Source organism: Hibiscus syriacus, unplaced genomic scaffold, assembly GCF_006381635.1.
Source record: "Hibiscus syriacus cultivar Baekdansim isolate YM2019G1 unplaced genomic scaffold, ASM638163v2 tig00110462_pilon, whole genome shotgun sequence".
NCBI classification, from domain to species: domain Eukaryota; kingdom Viridiplantae; phylum Streptophyta; class Magnoliopsida; order Malvales; family Malvaceae; genus Hibiscus; species Hibiscus syriacus.
This window is the reverse complement of record NW_024062747.1, coordinates 1,760,318-1,779,756: the sequence shown is the minus strand read 5'-3', so window position 1 is coordinate 1,779,756 and position 19,439 is coordinate 1,760,318. Positions and strand designations below refer to the sequence as shown.

Here is a 19,439-nt window from a genome sequence, read left to right as displayed (position 1 = left end):
ATTCATAACATCTTATGTTGTTTTTCTCATATAAAATGTTATTCCTTTTTCAAATGGTAGCATGTTTTAATTTTTTTTTTTGGTAAACTGCTCTAATAATCATTGAATTTTTAGAGTGTTTTCACTTTGATCACTGTAATTGAAAATTTATTATCAAAGCAATTATAAAAAAATATTAGCTTGAAAAAGATTAGTGAATTACTATTTTTTTTCTCTTTAGTTCAAATTTATCACAAAAAAAAATCTTCCAAAATCTTCAAATATCAATTGGGATTAAAAGTTAATTTTTTTGGATCTATCATTAACAATTGTTGGATTATCTTGAAAGTGAACTATGTTAATATTTTGATCAAACAGATTCTTCCAAAATTCAATAATTGGGATTGACCGACAATTGCTCAATTCACGAAAAATTTAACCTTTGCAACGGCTTCTAATTTAGAAATTTAGGTTTAGGAACAAGCTTTTAACATGTTACGTTAATTTTTCTTAACAACAACTAACGAAAATGATTGTAATGAAAATAAATTAAAATTTTAGTAACTATAACACAAATTCTAAAGCTTTGGTGACCAGTATAAAAATATCCTAAAAGTTCATAGAACATCAACGTAATTCTTCCTAATCTTTTTTTTAATTGCATTTAAAATTATCAACTCCGGGATTTGGTCGATAGTCGTGATTGGTATGGACTCTTATTATAAAAATCGCTTTTTTATTTAAAAAGGAAATCAATTTCAGCATCTTGTTAATGTCCTAAGACTTGGTTTTTGTAAGATAATCCACGCACACCCCTATCCATTTCACCGGAAACTACATATTTATACCTCCCTTTTCTCAGATATTTTTCATTCAACGATCAACATAAAGAAAACCCAAAGTAAGATTTTTTTTTTCCTGAAAAAAAGGGGAAACAATTAACAATGGGAAAGAAGGTAATTCATCAGCTAGCATCAACAAGAAGAACATCCAAGAACGTCGATGAGCAACTTCACAGCGTAAACAAAGTTTTGAGGCCCAAGGTTTATATTACCCACAGTTCAAGCTTCAAGCAGCTTGTTCAAGAGCTTACCGGTTACCGGAACCAAACTGTTCCGGTTCCGGATGACGTTGCGAAGATCGTCCCGGTCATTAGAATCGAAGATCAAGGAGAAGTCTTCCCAGATTTCACCTCAACATTGCTTACAGATTCGTCGTTGGGTTGTTCGTTGGAGTCACTTGATGACCAAGCATTTCGGTTGAATGATATGAACCAAATAGCTGAACTGTTTCAGACGGGTGATCGTGACATGTTTGACGAAATGTCTAACTTGTCGACGAGTGACCAACAGACGGAATGGTTAGCGTGCCAGAATCTGGAGTCATGGATGTTCGATGCTGAGCCATATTACAGTTCTCGGCATGAACAAGAGGTTAGCCTGTTCGACTATGAGTTACTATCTGGGTTAATATGAGGTGCTGGATCCAGTTCAAATTCATATGTACATGAATTGAAACATATATATATACATTAATTTAATTGATTTTGTTGTATAACGACTTCAAAATGTTATTATAAGTTCAAATGCCTTGATTTTCTTCTAAACATGTAACGTGTACAAAAAAGAAAGATCAGAATTTGTTGGAAAATATGTTAGCTTTCCAAAGATATTTGTGTGTAGAGTGCACGTGGGTGAAAGAAAGCTAAGAAACAAATACAGTATCTTATGAACAGTCCGTAACGGAAGTTCCTTCTTTTTATTTTATTTTTATACACAATTCTGGGCTTATGAATTTATGAATTGAGTACTATCATCATGGATTGAGTAGGACAGTTGGATTAAGAATAATAAAATTATCAAACATTAGTTCATAAGATTACAATGAGCAAATAATTAAAACATTGATTCTAACGACCAACCCTCATTGACCCACTACCACTTGTATACAACACATGATAATCAACATTGGATGAGTTATTTGCATCATGCTCATCGTTTCCGTTCATTTCACTTCCCTGCAGTTGCAATGCAAGCTCAAGTCCATACAGCACTTCACTCATTGTCGGCCTTTTCATCCCTTCCGAAGCTAAACAACTTATAGCTACTTCTCCAAGTTTCAATAGGCTTGGAAGGCTGATCTTACCCTGTAAATATGGATCTATTATTTGATCAAGGCTTCCATTGTTCTTGCAATGTTGTGCCCACTCTGCCAAACTTATTTGCATATGATCCTCAGAAGTTCGATCTATCGGTACTCTCGCACATAGAACTTCACACAACACCACACCGAAAGAGTAAACATCGGATTTTTCAGTTCATTTCTGAAGACGGTAATATTCGGGATCTAAGTACCCAAATCTGCCCTTGACGGCAGTGCTGATATGAGTGTTGGATAAATCATTCATTTTAGACAATCCAAAATCAGACACTTTGGCCACCCATTTCTCGTTTAACAAAATATTTGTTGTCTTCACATCACGATGAATGATGGTGTGGTTGGGACCTAGGTGGAGATAGTGCAGTCCATGTGCAGCACCAATACACATCTTGAGCCTCTGCTCCCATTGTAATGGGGGATTATTAGTGTTGTAGAGGTGATCTCTCAACGTCCCATGAAGCATGTAATCATACACATGGATCATTTCCTTATTATCTTCGCAATATCCAAGTAGAGCGACTAAGTTTTGGTGCCTAAGTTTGGAGAGCATCTCGATTTCGGTCCTAAACTCAAGCACCCCTTGTTGTGAACTTGAATTGAGTCGTTTAATTGCAAGGGGGTGGGGCAAGCCTTAGTGAATCCTTTGTACACGTCGCCAAATCCTCCTCTTCCGATGATGAAACTCTTATCGAAGTTGTTGGTAGCTGTTTTGGTCTCCCTTAGTGAGAAACGGCGACAAATATCAGAAGGTGGAGCAGGGATGCTGTTGTTGGCAAAGTTATTGGAACAGTTTCGGAAAATCAGGAAAAGTAACAGAGAGACAGTAACAATGCCGGAAATCAGAGCAACAACAGCAAAGATAATTGTCCTTGTTGATTTATCAGGCTTGGTTGTGGTTGGTGGTGAATTTCCTTGGACTTGATTTATCTGCTGCCGAGATTTCTTTCCCACCAACGTTGATTCGATACATCATATCAAGGGCTGTGTCTTCTGCCTGGGCCTGGCCTAGAAAAGTTACCCCATCGTTAATTGCTGGTCCATGATAGAGATTGGTTGGCATTTCAACAACTTCGATTCCGTTGATGAAAGCATAAGAATCAGATATATTTGGACTACCCTTTGACTTTCATGAACGTTAACATAAAATTCATTGACAAGTGTAAGTTCAACTCGAGCATGAAGTAAAGCATTGAAATTGCTAAGAAGGGTAAAAAGACCAGCTTTAACAGGAAGAAAGCTTTATTATAAGGGTCTGCAAAGCCTGGATAAGAAGTTGGATAGAAGTAGAAGCGAATGAACTTTGGGCCAGTGGTGAGGGGAATCGAATAGGTGAACTCTGAGTAAGATAGACGTGCTGTGGAATAAGGGACCGAATCAACAAATGACGGCAGCTGGGATTCAAGTTTAACCGCTGATGATTTGTTCTTATTGTTTGGTTGCTCTATGAGGATGAATTTTCCACCGACATCTCCGACCCAAGAACGGCCATCAAGAGATGGGACACTCGTGGAAGAACCACAATCAATTGTGATATTTTCTATAGGGATGTAAGGGGTAACATGGAAATATCCTGTAACAGGAACGACAAGGTATTGAATAAAGAAGAAGAGCCAGGAAAGGAGGAGAAATAAGAGGTTTTGAAGGCAAAAAGTACTTTTGCTTGAATTCTCCATTGCAGGGGAAAAACAGGGAACCGGAGAGAGATGCATATGAAGAAAGGGATAAAAGATGAACAAAGCTTGCAAATGAATACTAGACAGTGCAAGCAAGATTCTATTACTGCATTCTTTCTCGCATTTGAATTTTCTTTCAACATTCTTCCTTTGTTTCCCTTCTTCCACGTTTGTTTTCATATGTTGAGTCAATTTACTAAAATTCCACATTTGTTTTCTATATACAAGTTGTAGATCGATGTATGTTAGATCAAATGTCACGAAAAAACATTTGGAAATATCTCTGTTATGTTACGATCATTACACCATTTGGGTCATGGAGGACTCTGTTGACTGTTGTTGGTGCTAGACCTTTGGGCAAGACATTGTTGAAATGTGATTTTGAAGGCGAAAAGTCGTTTTGCTTGGATTTAGGGGAAGACAGAGAAACAGAAAGATGAATGTGAAGAAAGTGATCTACAATTGATGTATTGCATCAGATGAGATCACAGACCATTTCATAATCTGAGTTTTTCTAATTAACAAGAGAGTGTAAAATATTACTAATTAATTTCATTAAAAGAATTTAAACATGGCTTAATGATGAATTCTGACAAGTGATTAAAAATGAAAGAACCAAGAAATTCCATGCTTATTTCCTTTCCAACTTCATAAAAATGGATAAAACAGTGACCGGGCAATAATAAGGCTGAGAAGAAGGTAACAGCACAATACATCAAATAAGTCGACCAAGAAAGTGTTTCTATGTATAATTAAGGCTTCTCAGTTGTCAGTAATTAACTCCCTGATTAACACGATTTTTTTAAAGAAAAAGAATATTTTTAACAATTGTAACTAGTAGATTCCATTGGCTTCTCAGTGGATGAAATAGGTTGTTGTTGTTCAGGTGTTACTGGTTCATCTCCCAAAATAACCCCTTGCTTTTGTATGTACAACCATTTGTCTTGAAACAAGCAAATGAAAGCAATCAAAGGGATTTCAACAGTAAAAAGTATGGTCCAATGTTTTATGCTCCTTGATGTCTTTTCATGATATGCTACCAATCCAGTGTAAATGTTGATTATACCTAAAACTGAGACGGCAGTTCCCAGAAACCAGTGTGCAGAAAACCACCCACTTCTTCCCTTGGATCCCCTGCAGATAATGTTTTATGCTCAAAATTTCCTCGAAAATCTCAATCCTAAACGGATATCCATAATTAAAAAATATATTTTTTACCTCCATGGACGAAGAACCCCAGTCAAGGCTTGCAACCATATGATACCATATAAAGCTAACCCTAGTCTTTGATGATGATTGTTGAAGGAATTATTGAAGTTTTTGACAGACATGACTGCCCCAACTGTTGCAAGAAGTAGAGAAAGGATCTGCTGAACAAAAATTAACTGTTGAAAGCATGAAAAAAGATGCATTTAAGAATCATTTCTTAGTAAATACCAGAATTAATTATTCTCTAAACTATTAGTTCAATGTAACCTTCTTCATTTCCTTTTTCTTGCTTCTCAAGCATTCACGATATATATATACATACTATTATATTTATTTGGATTTTATTGTCGTGAAAGAAGCCTTGATGTTACAGTAACAGTAAAGATGAACTCGCCTGTGAAACTACATGAACATAGAAAAGAATCTTAAGCCTTCTTCCACATTCTTGTTTATTCGACGTTCGGATAGCAAGTATCCCAATAGGCATAAAAAACCCCATTGATGCCCACAGGCCACAGGAGGAATCCATGTAGTTTAATCTCAAACATCAGTTTATGATTCACCTATTAAAAAAACAAACCAGAAACAAAATACTCTCAAGCTTCTTCATTTGTAATCAGAAAACAAATTGCTATGTCATGAAACATATCAATCGTGTACCTTATGAATGTTGCCTCTTTTATCTTCAAGGTCGCCAATGGGCTTCCCATGTTGTTGAGACGATAAGCTGACGATCGGTGGCCCAAGTATGCTCGTAAGATATATAATCATGGCGAAACGAACCAGTTTCACTGTCAGAATTTGCATTGTTGGTGTTGTATTAGTGAAAGACAGAGATGAAAGCAAAATGCAGCTGAAAAGATTGGGGAATCCTCTCTTGTGATTCGATAAAGCTGAAGTGTAGCTTTCACATACCATACAGTGGAAAATAAAATTGGTTTGTGTATGCATTGCATGGAATATTAAAAAGATAACAATTTTAGAACCATGTGGGTTCACTTCTAGGGTAGCCTTTCGGAGTGTTGCAGGAAGTGGAATTTCAGAGATAAAAGGTGAGGTTAGATTTCAAAGAGAGAAGATAGAAGAAGAAGAAGAAGACATTGAGAAGAGAGACTACACACCATCAACCTCTGCTTCCCACTACTCTCATTGCACCATAGTAGCTTATTATACATTTACTTTGTATTTCTAAATATTTTGTTTATTAATATTCGGATACGGGTATAGAAAAAGCTTAATTACTGGTATTTTTGCATAAGGAAATTATGAGGAAAACTGGTTTTGTTCCCATGGATGGTTCCAAAAGCTGAGAGCGATGTAAAGAAATGGAGTATGTAACTTTTTGGGTGTGGAGGGAAATGTTTGGGGTAAGTGGTAAAAAGCAGGAGGTGGGATTGGTGGACTGTGGTCCTTGTTCATATCATTGCACTCCAAGTCCTTGAGGTCCCTCGTGGTAATCATTTGGATCTATTCTCAGTATTTTTTGGTAATCTACCTATCAGATAAGAGTTAAGTAATCTTCATGGATGGGTTTTCAATCTCTATTATCTTTAAGTATATTTGATGAATGGATTATATAATATTTATATTTTTTATCAGCAATAATTAGATTTTATTAATAAAAATAACTGAAGATCCAAAATTATAACGCACCTAAATATAAAGAAAAAATGAACAATAATCATAAAAAAAATTATATAAAAAAATATTAAACATAAATATACAAAGAAAAATAAAAATTCATTTGAGAATGATGATCAACATCAAAAGAATCCAATAACCTTCTTAAAAACTCTTTATCTTTGTTAAACGAGACGTTTTACAAAGTGATAAAAGAATGGTGAGTGAACCGAATAATCTGACAGGTTGTTTCGTTGCACAATTTTGATTAAAATGCCAAACAACCTTTTATTAAAGAGAGGATCTTTGTATGAGCATCAAAACGACTGCAAATGTATGCAAAAGACGTACCATAACCATAAGGATTATGTCACAAGAGTAAAGAAAACATGTATCATAATCTATAATAATAGAATAAAATATTCATAATTCCTATTTAAAATAAAAACAAAAGAAAAATAAAGCACATAAAAGAATTTATAATATTTTTTAAATATATATTTTATTGATATTAATGGACATATTATTTAGAATGTAGTATTATCTTATATGATTGATATGAAAGGAATATAAGTTTACATGGAAAATATAAGATAATTGAAAGTATGCTTATGATATATATTTGCTTACATTCTTATAACTGAAGTAGGCTATTCTTGTGGTGAGGCTTTTTGAGGCTTAGAAACGAAGCCCAAGTGTTTAACGCCTAGTTCGTACGCCCCAGTGTCTTCTCCAAGAGAAAGAAGCTTCGGGCTATGGATGTAAAGGAAATAATAAAAAATATCATTTAATTATAAGTTTAATAATAATTAAGTTATTATTATTTTTAAAAATTAATAAACATTATTTAATTAAAATATTATTAAAAATATATTATTTCATCGTTAAAATTGAAATATAAGTATAATATTATAATATTTTATCTCCAAAATTTATATATTTTATCAATTACTTCATAATTCGTAACAATTTTAATAGATTTCACATTTATTTTATTTTTTTTTATTAATTTAATACTTTTAATAATACTATCAAAACAAGTAAGTATATAGAACCAAAATAGTAATTAGATAATTACATCATATAATAATAATTAAATAATTACATTATATAATAAAGAAAATAATAAATTACTTTTAAACTATTATTATATCAAGAAAGCAAGAGAAACTTAGTATAATATTTTTGGGAGAAGAACAAGTAATTTAGGGGAAAAATAAGACTAAGATTATAAATTTTTTAAATATAGTTAAATATATTAAATTATTTCTAAGAGTAAATTAATAAATTATATAAGTTTTAAAGATTAAATTATTATTATGTCCTATTATTAATTCATTTAATATTTAAAAATATAATGATATTTTGTAATAGGATTTTAATTAAATAATATATTTTAAAAAATATACATATTTATTATCAAATCCATGATTAATACGATAAATGTAAAAAAAATAACTTACATAAATGAAAAACTATATCATATTATATGATATATTTTTTATTCATTTAAATTATACAAATAAAAACCTTATTAGCTTGTACAAAAAAAGCCTTATTAGCGATAAATACTGTTAATTAATCAATTATATAAAAAAATTATTAATAATATAATTTTATTAATATTCAAGATTCGACTTGAAATAACAACATTCAAATTTAATCAATACAGACAATTCAGAAAAAAAATACGAAATGATCAAATCACTGTATCCCCGATCTCACATCATACTGTCATGCCTTCGCTATTTCCAGTAATTCTCCGGACTTACTCTTAATTTCTCAATTCCACTCTCCCAAAACATAAATGGCTAATGTTTCGGTAGCTGCAGAATGGCAGCTCCTCTACAACCGCTACTACCGTAAGCCTGAGCTCTATCCTATGAGATGGAAGAACATTGACTTATCCCGCAACAAGGTCGCCTGTGCTCCCTTTGGTGGTCCGATCGCCGTGATCCGTGACGATTCCAAGATTGTCCAACTCTATTCCGAATCAGCTCTCCGGAAGCTTCGCATCTTCACTTCCTCCGGCGTCCTAATCTCCGATACCGTATGGAAGAACCCCGGCGGGCGTTTGATCGGCATGTCGTGGACCGAAGACCAAGCCCTAATCTGCATCGTCCAGGACGGCACCGTATATCGCTACAACATCCACGCCGAGCTGATCGAACCCAACGTAACGCTGGGAAAAGAGTGTTTCGAACAGAACGTGGTGGAATGCGTGTTTTGGGGCAACGGCGTTGTGTGTTTGACGGAAGGGGGGTTGTTGTTTTGCATCCCTGATTTTAAGGTGATGAGTCCATGCCAGCTGGCGGAGACAGGGGCGGAGGATTTGCCCAATTGCATGGCCGTTATCGAGCCAAAATACACGGTTTCGGGGAATGTCGAGGTGTTGGTCGGGATTGGTGATGGTATTTTGATTGTCGATGAAGATAGTGTACAGAGAGTGGAAGGGGAGATGGTTCAGGGTCCGGTTCAGAAACTGGTCGTTTCTTGGGATGGCAAGTATTTGGCCATTTTTACACATGATGGGCGGATATTGGTGACGGATATTAATTTCAAGGGAGTTCTGTTGGAGTATAACTGCGAGGTTAGTTCGTTGTTTTTCTTTCCTTGCTTTTTCTTAATGGTTCATGGTTAATCTTAGTTGTAAAATTCTATAGGGACAATACATCTGAATGCTGTTGATTAATTTTATTTGGTAAGGTGCCATTCGTTGTTGCTTTTGCTAATTGCCTCTCTCTCTCTCTTTTTCATCTCTTGAAAAAAAGAATGTTTGATAGAAAGTATAGAATGTTTTTGAAGTTTCTCGGAGAACAAAATATTTTATTATAGTTTTTATGGGACAATTTTGTTAGAATTTGAAGTACATTTTACTCGTTTGCTCATTTTTAATTAATAACTCACTGCGTTTGCTTTAATTGAAGTTTTTAAGAGACAGAAACTAGAATAAAAGCAAGAGCCAAATGTAGCTTTAGAAGTTCACACTTTGATGCGTGGTAGAAACAAGAATAAAAGCAAGTGTGAAATGGAGCTTTAGAAATTCATATTTTGATGTGTAAAAAAATGATAATATTATAGATGTTTTGATAATTGGTGTGTGGAACTTTATGAAAGTGTTGTGAATTCGTTTTATTTCTGTGTAGGAATCTGAATGCTACTAATTATTTCCTTCATCCATAATTTTAATCTCTATTTTTGAGTGTTTACTTTTGCTTGTTATTAATTAATTGTGCATATACAGTCAGCTCTTCCTCCTGAGCAGCTAGCCTGGTGTGGACTGGATAGTGTACTTCTTTATTGGGATGATACACCATTATTGATGGTGGGCCCTCGGGGAGATCCAGTACATTACTTTTATGATGAGCCACTACTTTTGATCCCAGAGTGTGATGGGGTGAGGATTTTATCAAACTCAATTTTGGAGTTTCTGCAACGGGTTCCAGATTCCACTGTAACTATATTCAAAATTGGTAGCACATCACCTGCTGCATTGCTTTATGATGCCTTGGATCATTTTGACAGGAGAAGTGCAAAGGTACCAATGGCTTCTTTTACTGAGAGAAGTAGTTGATTTCAAGTTTATATTGGTAAATGGTATCAACTTCACTGATCCTTTGCCGCAAAGATAAAGCTAGTTGTATTGTTGCGTAATATAGCATCAAGTTTTGCTGATGTATATTAGTGTATATGCACAGAGTATCTTTGGTGCAATTGGTGCTCTTCTCATCCTTACTATCCTAATAAAAAAAATCACTTTTCATTCTCCTCTAAACTAACCACTTTTCAGGGATCAAAACATAAAGAAATTAATTAGTTGTTGAGATGGAATGATTTCTTAATGATATTTTTGTTGCCGATTTGTTATCAGGCAGATGAAAATTTGAGATTGATTCAAAAATCCTTGCCTGAGGCTGTTGAAGCCTGCATTGATGCTGCTGGTCATGAATTTGATGTTTCACGTCAAAGAAGTCTATTAAGAGCTGCAAGCTATGGACAAGCCTTTTGCAGGTTTGTCGGAATTCTTGTTAGACTGATATGATGTTAGAACAAGTGGCTTGTTTTGAAAATGAAAGCATCTTGAAATTTGATTTGAGTTTCTTTTATTCCATGTTTAGCGTTAAATTAGACAGTAATCTGCATAGTTTACTTTACTCCACTTTTAGTTTTTATACGGTTACTGCAGTCTCCAATTTTCCCATACTCACAGTTGCTCTTTAGCCTTGATGCATGCTTTTGTGATTTTTGGTATGGTAATTTACTAATTTTGTAGCTACCTTCTACTGTTGGTGTTCTAGTTTTCCCTTGTGATTTATGCTATTGGTAATGATATCCAGTTGGCTTTGGCAGCAATTTTCAACGTGATCGTATTCAAGAGATGTGTAAAACTTTGCGGGTCTTAAATGCTGTGCGTGATCCTGAGATTGGCATCCCTCTCAGTATTAAGCAATATAAGGTCTTAATGATTTTCCATTTCAAATATGATTTCAAGATTTTTTTTCTTACATACCGCAACTGAATAATGTTCTTCTCTTAGTTGCTTACACCATCTGTGCTGATTGCTCGATTGATTAATGCTCATCGCCACCTTCTTGCACTGCGGATATCAGAGTACATTGGAATGAATCAAGTAAGTTCCAATTGCTGATTTCTCTATATATAGTCATTGTGTTACGTCTTTTTCCTATAGTAAATTTCCACAATTTGTGCCTTATTCATAGAAGTAAAACCTAAACCTTAAGACTGCACCCAAAATTCATTTGCTTGATGGGAGTTAGGTTACACCTTCATTAATTATTATGTTTTCATTACTAAGAACTGATTGCTGCATTTTATTGGAAAGTAGGAAGTAAGATGACATGCATATGATTTCATTTTCTATTGATTGTTTTCATGTAGGAGGTGGTGATAATGCATTGGGCATGCTCAAAGATAACAGCTTCGTTAGCAATTCCAGATGCAACTCAGTTAGAAATTCTACTTGATAAGGTAGCCCAAGAATTTTGGTTTATTTGTGAATTTGATTTCGTGCAAATACATTACCTGAATTTCTGTGCCTTTTGAGTTTCAGCTAAAACTATGTAGAGGCATATCATATGCAGCAGTTGCCGCTCATGCAGATAAGAATGGCCGGCGAAAGTTAGCTGCTATGCTTGTTGAGCATGAACCTCGCTCTTCTAAACAGGTTAAATTCCTTATATTATGAGATTTTGTTTATAAGGATCGTTTTGGAATCTTACCATATTATCATATTGATTATGATCATTTTATCATTTCACTTCAGGTGCCACTTTTGTTAAGCATAGGAGAAGAAGATACTGCTTTGATGAAGGCAACAGAAAGCGGTGACACCGACCTTGTCTATCTTGTTCTCTTCCATATCTGGCAAAAGGTATTGCTTTGTTACACAAACCATAAAATTCAGCTAATGTGTGTGGAGGATAGTGATGTTGGTTTGACTTTCTTCATTGAGTGTCTTGCTAATTACCTGTTAAGAATAGCTCAGGGATACTAGAAATCTTTAGGGTTTCACTGTTTTTGTAAAAGGTCTTGATTTGACTTTCCTCATTGATTTCTTGCTAATTACCTGTTCATGACTAGCCTGGGGATTACTAGACTTGAAGTTGCCAATAAATTTTCTTGAACTGGTTACATCTTTATGTTCATGCAGAGGCAACCATTGGAGTTCTTTGGAATGATTCAGGCTAGACCCCTGCCACGTGATTTGTTTATATCTTATGCACGGTAGGTACACAACTAAAGGAACATTCTTAAATATTCTATTTCTAATCTTTTCTAAGCACATGAGTTTGCAAATAAATGTCCAAAAAAAAGCTACATGTAATTATGATCTAGTTAGACATGATATATTAAATCTGCGAGGCTGAAGAGATAATACAAAGTGCATGACCTCACACACTGCTTAGATGTTTGTAATACTTCTTTAGTATTAAGTAATGAATATTATTGATATGTATTTCCTTGAATAGGTGTTTGCTCTGGTTTTGGCGGCCATTGAGCTATTAATAATGGTCATTTTTCTGTCAATGATGGTCAAAATGAAGCTTTTATCATCAAGGATACCAAATTTTCAAAAAAAAAAAGAGTGTATGGGTCAGGGTTTATTGTTAACTATTCATGATATTTTGTGTTTCAGGTGCTATAAGCATGAATTTTTGAAAGATTTCTTTCTATCTACCGGGCAACTTCAAGTAAGATTCAGCTTTTGGGTGCTATATTGCTGAATCATTCTTAGAATTATTGTTGGTGTTATAATCATTATTGTTATTTCTATTTCTTGCTGATTCTTAGGTAATTTGCACTATTGGTCAATTTAGCACCGATTTTCATACAAGTTACAAACCTTTAGTTTTATCAAATTACATCATTGAACTTCTATTATTAACAAATGGATACTAGAAAAGATTCAACTGCCAAAATGGACATTGTCGGTTGTTGAATGATATCTAGTATTGGGAAGGGTATCCAGCTTTGAGCTCATTAGTATTGCTTGGTTTTCTGATCATATAATACTATCGAGTATGGTAGTTTTTTCAGATGATATAATATACAATGTTTACTGATTGCCAAAGACTTGCAATTTTTTTTCAACCAGTTATCAGTTTAATGACTTTTTGGCTGTGGCTGGACTACTTGACCACCATTACTCTGTCAGCTAACCGCATGGAGCAAAGAAGTTTAGTGGCATAGGTTCTCCTTATGGATCAAAGATTTTAATTTGTATTTGTTATCAAATGTTGCTTTATACTACTGCTAATATCCGTAAAATATTTTAATTTGCCAATCTAATTGATTGTATGAGGTGTCTTCAGGGATTTTTTGAAGGAGATAAGTAGGTAACTGCGCATAAAATTTCAGGCATGAAACCGGGTTCCTCCTTTTTTAGTGTGTAAATGTTCAAGTGCTATGTTGAATGAATGAATAATTAAATATCTAACATTAAGCATTGAAGATGCCTTAGTCATTTCTTGCCATCAGAATAGTAGATAAGAGATGGTACGTCAAAGGTTGATGGCAAATTCATAAATGGCTGGAAAAGTAAAAGGATGGCTTGCTCTCTTTCTTGTTTGTTCTGTCAATCTTTCTGTTATAAGTTGTAGCCTTCTACTGGTCAAAGCTTAAATATGCATCAAAGACCCACCAAGTTACGAGTAAATAGTTGGTTGGATATGTGATAAATGATTGTCCACTTTGTTTTAATTTGAGGTTTGCTGTACTGTAGGAAGTTGCATTTCTTCTGTGGAAAGAATCATGGGAACCTGGAAAAAATCCAATGGCAAGCAAAGGATCCCCGCTTCATGGTCCACGCATAAAACTAATTGACAAGGCTCAGCATCTTTTTGCTGAAACCAAGGAACATACCTTTGAGTCCAAGGCTGCTGAGGAGCATGCAAAGTTGTTGAGGTGAGGGATATCAACTTCTTGTTTTTTTGTCTGTCAAGTCATCAAACTTCAAACTAAATTGCAATTGGTGTGGCCTAATCTAGTTAGAAAATAACTTAAAAATCCAAAAGCAAAAAAATCCAGCCATTTATAATACTGGACAAGGAGGATTATAATAGAAGCTAGAGATTGAGTTTTCATTTTCCATTAGCAAAACTTAGGCTATATTAGAACAAGAAATTTTATGACATGATAGGAGATTATAGTTTGTTTATTGTCTGTCCTAGTTTCCAACCATTATGAGCAAATATATTTACTTTTCTTTCTTTCAATTTTCTTTTTAATTTTATTATAACATGAATTGCCTGCTAATACAGTACCGATTTATGTACTTTTTCAAATACTTCCGAATGGTGCAGAATACAGCATGAGTTAGAAGTAAGTACAAAGCAGGCCATATTTGTTGATTCAAGTATCAGTGATACTATACGTACATGTATTGTTCTGGGGAATCATCGGGCTGCAATGAAAGTGAAGAATGAGTTCAAGGTTCATAAACTTCCCCTGCTTTCTATTTGACATCACCAAAAGTTTGCCCTATATTCTATCTTGTTGGAAGAATTTTCCTTGGTGACACAAGATATTTCATCAATTCATCAGTTTCTCTGAGTTTTGGCTTCTTGCTTTCAGATTGCTCTGATCACCTATTGAATCACTTTTTCCCCTTGTCTCAGGTTTCTGAGAAGAGATGGTATTGGCTTAAAGTTTTTGCTTTGGCTACAATCAGAGATTGGGAAGCTCTTGAGAAGTTTTCGAAAGAGAAGAGACCACCAATTGGTAAGCTATCAACACTTTTGTTTCAATTATGGGACTCAGATAGATGACATAGTCAAGCATTATCTGCAAGTGATCTCAGTTACTTGCTATTATGAAAGATATATAATGCTGTTGTTTCCGAGCGATCTTTCTTACTTGATATTACCAAAGCTTAGGTTCTAAATGAACATCACAAGTTGAAGTAGTGCGGGTTGGATTTTCTTAAGATTTACGTTCTTCCCCTTTTTTGTACCTTTATCGTCAGTTTGGTAGGGACAAAAGAATTAGGCAAAGGAAAAAAACAAAGAAAATGGGAAAAGTAGAGATATTTGTTTATATTATAATTTAATTTGCTGCGTTTTTACTATCATTTCTAATTTTTGTTTGTCTAAAGAGGCCAGCGATGCTCTGATCTGGAAAGGGAATGGGGCTGGTGTTTATTCTGTAAATTCGTGTGTGAATATTTGTTCCCCGGGTTCCCAGGAGAATTCTTTTTGGAAGAAAGTTCTGTGGAAAGGATTGGTGCCACCAAGAATTGAGTTTTTTATGTGGCAGGTGGTTCTTCAAAAACTGCCAGTGAGGACTGAACTGGTTAAAAGAGGAGTTACGGATATTGAAGATCTCTCTTGTCCTCTTTGTAATTTGGTTGATGAATCCTCCTCACTTTTATTCTTTTCTTGTTCTGTCGTTTGGTCTCTTTGGAATAAATTTGTGCATTATTGGAATATTAGCTCGGTTTTTCAAGATAATGCGCAGAACTTCCTGTTGGCTTGGGAAGATCTTAATTCCAGTTCTGCGATTTGGAACTTTATTCCCGCTGCTGTTATTTGGACTGTTTGGAAAGTTAGAAATGATAGTCTTTGAAAGAGGGAATTTATACCAGACTAACTTATTTTTTTTAGCAAGAGTAAGGCTTGCATCTTGGTTCTTAGCTAAGTTTGCAGGTTCAGTCATTTCTTTGGATTCTCTTATTAGTGACCCTTCCTTTGGGGATTCATATTTCCCTCTCAATAAATCGATTGTCTCTACGATCCCTTGGTCCCCCCCTAAGGGCTTTGTCAAACTGAATGTGGATGCGGCTACCAGTTGTGATTGGAAGAGCAGTGGAATTGTGGGTATTCTAAGAGATGATGAAGGTCTACTTCTAGGTTCTTTTAAGAAGGCTACTGGTCCGGGTCCTCCTATTCTAATGGAGTTAAAGGCTGTTCATGAGGGACTATATTTCTTTGATTCAATGAGAGTTGATATTAAGGGTCGATTGATTATTGAATCAGATTGTAAAATGGTAGTGGAATGGGTTAAGAATGGAACTTTGTGCCCTGTTTTCTATGCCCCTACTGTCAGTGAAATAGCGGTTAAGCTTAAAGAAGTGGAGGGAGTTATTAGATGGGTGGCTAGGACAGCCAATATAGAGGCTGATGGGTTGGCAAAGTCTGGTATTGGCTAATTTCAGTGTGTTTTTAGGGGTTTTTATTATGGGTTGTTATGATTGTTTGTAAGGTTTCTTCTTGTTGTTGTAAATCTTATGTATCTTTTATTAATAAAGTATAAGGCACTCTTTTCCTCCTTCCTCTGATTAAGGAATTCAATCTGAGTTCCTCAATCATGAAGGGGGTTTTTAATGAGGCCTTCAATTCCTATAAAAAAAAATTGCTGCTTTTTTAGAAAGACGAGTTTAGGTATTTCTTTTAACTAGGTCAGCGTAGTTTTTTTAAGTAAACATACAAGTACTTTTGTGTATCAGTTAATGCATATGCAAAATTCTAGTCTCTCTTTGACATTTTTTTTTCAAAAGAGTTTGTATGCAGAAATAGATCATGCTGTAATATATGCTGGGTTTGTCTGAATACACTAATTGAATTAGTTTTTTCACCACAATGAGTGTTTCTTCTCCTATTTTTCTGAATGGCATGTTAGCTTTCTTTTATTTTAACAGTATATTTCTCTTCTTTTTTTCTTTGTGCACCAAACAGGTTATAGGCCATTTGTTGAGGCATGCATTGATGCTGATGAAAAAGGTGAAGCTCTAAAATATATCCCCAAACTTGCTGATCTCCGAGAAAGGGCTGAGGTAACAATGCATGTCTAATTTGATCGATGAGTTCATCAGCTTTCAATGGGAATCATTAGTTTTCATTTTTCTTCTTGATCGCTAAACCACTAGATGCAAGTGGTTGAATTTCTTTTTAGAATAGATGTAATAAGATTTTATCATTTATTACCCTTGGTCAAGATTCATCTATGGTTCTGACAGGCATATGCTCGGATTGGCATGGCCAAAGAAGCTGCTGATGCAGCATCTCAAGCCAAAGATGGTGAATTGCTAGGGAGATTGAAACTAACATTTCAACAAAATGCAGCAGCTTCCTCACTTTTTGACACACTTCGGGATCGATTGTCTTTCCCAAGTGTTTCATAGTCATTATATATATGATATTAATGTTGTCATCATTACTGATGCAAATGATTTTGAAGTTTCAGCTATTGTGTATATTATTTTGTTTGTTTTTATCAGGGAGAGGCTAGCGTCGTGCGCATATTTATGAAGAGAAATAGAGATTGCAGGTTTTGAGTGTAAAAGATTAAATTTGAGTGTTTCCTTTAAGTAATCTCTCTTTGCCAATGAGATTGCTTCAGTCTTAATTGTTATTGAACTATTGGAGTTAGATTCAAGGCTTGTTCCGGTGAGCAAGATTAATTGGCCTCAAATGGTTCTCGAGTTCATGCTGCCTATAGAGGCTATATTGTGTTGCACTTGGGACTCAAATTTATTTTCTAGGAGAGATATCATATAACACTCGTAACCCGACAATGCCCAGACATCTAAGCATCATTTGTGCGTACGAGTAGTTCACTACATATTAGCGAAGTCCGCACTTAAGGGTTTAGTGCAGAGTTGCTATCAAACATTCTCTTATATAAGTATGTACGCACAAGTGTTTTGGGTGCTCTATCACTTATAACCATTTGAATGTTTGAAGCGAAATGTTTTGCCCAACCAAACAAAACTAAATCCATCAGTCTTGATCCCAATGATGCAAGAATGCAACTCATTGCCACCTAAAGAAAAAACCCTAGACTTGCCCCTTTTTGTTCTCTCTCTCTAGTGCTGCTCGCACATATTCATTGCAGATCTAACCAGCGGCAGCGCCGGCCTTTGGGCTGGTTGCCGCCATCCTCTTTCCACCTCTCTTCATCCTCTCCTTGCTTCCTTTTTCCCTTTATGCATCCTCGTCGTTCTCATCTTCATCTCCTCCACTCTTGCCGTCTCTTTCTAGTGTCATGGTTAAACATGACAGGTCTAAGAGCAAGAGATTGATATGACATGCTGCCGATCATATGAGTAGCACTCTAAGGTAGCCTCTGGGTGAAGCCATGTCTTTGAAAGCAGCCCAAGAAAGATCTCAAAGAACGGGTTATCTAACCAACGTGTAGGTCCAGGTTGTTTACCTTTTTTGGGTATCTTGATGGAATTTCATTAGACTTCACCTGTGCTCCGATTTGCACTCGAGTGGGTTGGGGTTATGTCGGTGCTTATTTGGATAGGCTTTGTTTCCACCCCAGGTGGCTCTGCAAGGCTCATTTGGGCTCCATATCTGGTACTCGGTTTATCAAGAAGAAAAAAACCATTACATCCGACACAAATATATTCAACTTTTTAAAAAATATTTCAGAATAACCATTTAAGGATCATATCTTATACGCATTATTTGGAAACGGGTGAAACATAAACATTTCAGAAAAGATAGGCCTAATATAAGAAAGTTAAATTATACCGCTTTTTTAAAGTGGCATTCAAATTTTTTTTCCAGTCAATCTAAGTGTCTATCACTCTAGGTGTTTCGGTTGTTAACGAAATAAAGTCCAAAAGTTCCAGAAATCTTAAAAAAGCTTCAAAAACTTTGAAAATCTTAATTTTACTCTTATACCAACACCGACCATCACTTTTGCTGCTGTTGCTGCCAACCACTCGAACACACCTCCACCTGACGGTCAGTTACCAGACAAACAGTCACCTGAAACCCCACCCGACGATAAAATCGACAATAAACCCGACGAATCAAATGGTTGAAATTCGCGACACATGACAACTCTGACCGCCATATCAATGGCAAGGCTGATGACAACAAACAAGAGAGATGGTAAAGGCTTTGTCAGCAGTCGTAGCCGGTAAGAGACATAAAATTGGGGATTTGAGATTTTTAAGATTTTGGGACAATTTTATAATTTTAGAAAAAAATAATTTATTTAAATATAATAATATTTTTTATTAAAAAAAGTACCTAAATGTGACATGTCACTCAATTTATTTTTTTAATCACCGTTACAATCAAAGTACCTAAAGTGATAATGTCCGAGGCACCTAAAGTGTAACTTTTATAACGTCAGCCGTTAGGCACCCAGATTTACCACAAAAAATATTAGACACTACTTTGGAAAAAGGGTATATTTTGGTCCATTTTTTATATTAAGCCAAATATATATATATATATAATGTAAGTTCCTCATTCATGACACCATTATCACCAAATATGCAAACATTTCATACTCACTACACTTTGCAAATATTATAATTGT

At 35.0% G+C, this 19,439-nt stretch overlaps 1 protein-coding gene and 2 pseudogenes across 1 annotated transcript; 1 reads left to right on the top strand and 2 right to left on the bottom strand.

The window, feature by feature from the left end:
• Positions 1-1,834: 1,834 nt before the first annotated feature.
• Positions 1,835-3,952, bottom strand: LOC120127062 (annotated as a pseudogene).
• A 653-nt stretch (positions 3,953-4,605) lies between these two features.
• On the bottom strand, positions 4,606-6,143 carry LOC120127060 (annotated as a pseudogene).
• Positions 6,144-8,326: 2,183 nt separating this feature from the next.
• LOC120127055 (protein VACUOLELESS1-like) lies at positions 8,327-17,453 on the top strand. The gene is made up of 15 exons (XM_039145063.1): positions 8,327-9,231; positions 9,886-10,179; positions 10,513-10,652; positions 10,992-11,097; positions 11,179-11,271; positions 11,541-11,630; positions 11,713-11,826; positions 11,926-12,033; positions 12,313-12,386; positions 12,799-12,853; positions 13,885-14,066; positions 14,465-14,594; positions 14,780-14,882; positions 16,835-16,932; positions 17,116-17,453. Exons 1-15 carry the CDS (start codon positions 8,449-8,451, stop codon positions 17,278-17,280), a joined length of 2,535 nt encoding a protein of 844 aa, XP_039000994.1. The 5' UTR covers positions 8,327-8,448; the 3' UTR covers positions 17,281-17,453.
• The last annotated feature ends 1,986 nt before the right edge of the window (positions 17,454-19,439 follow it).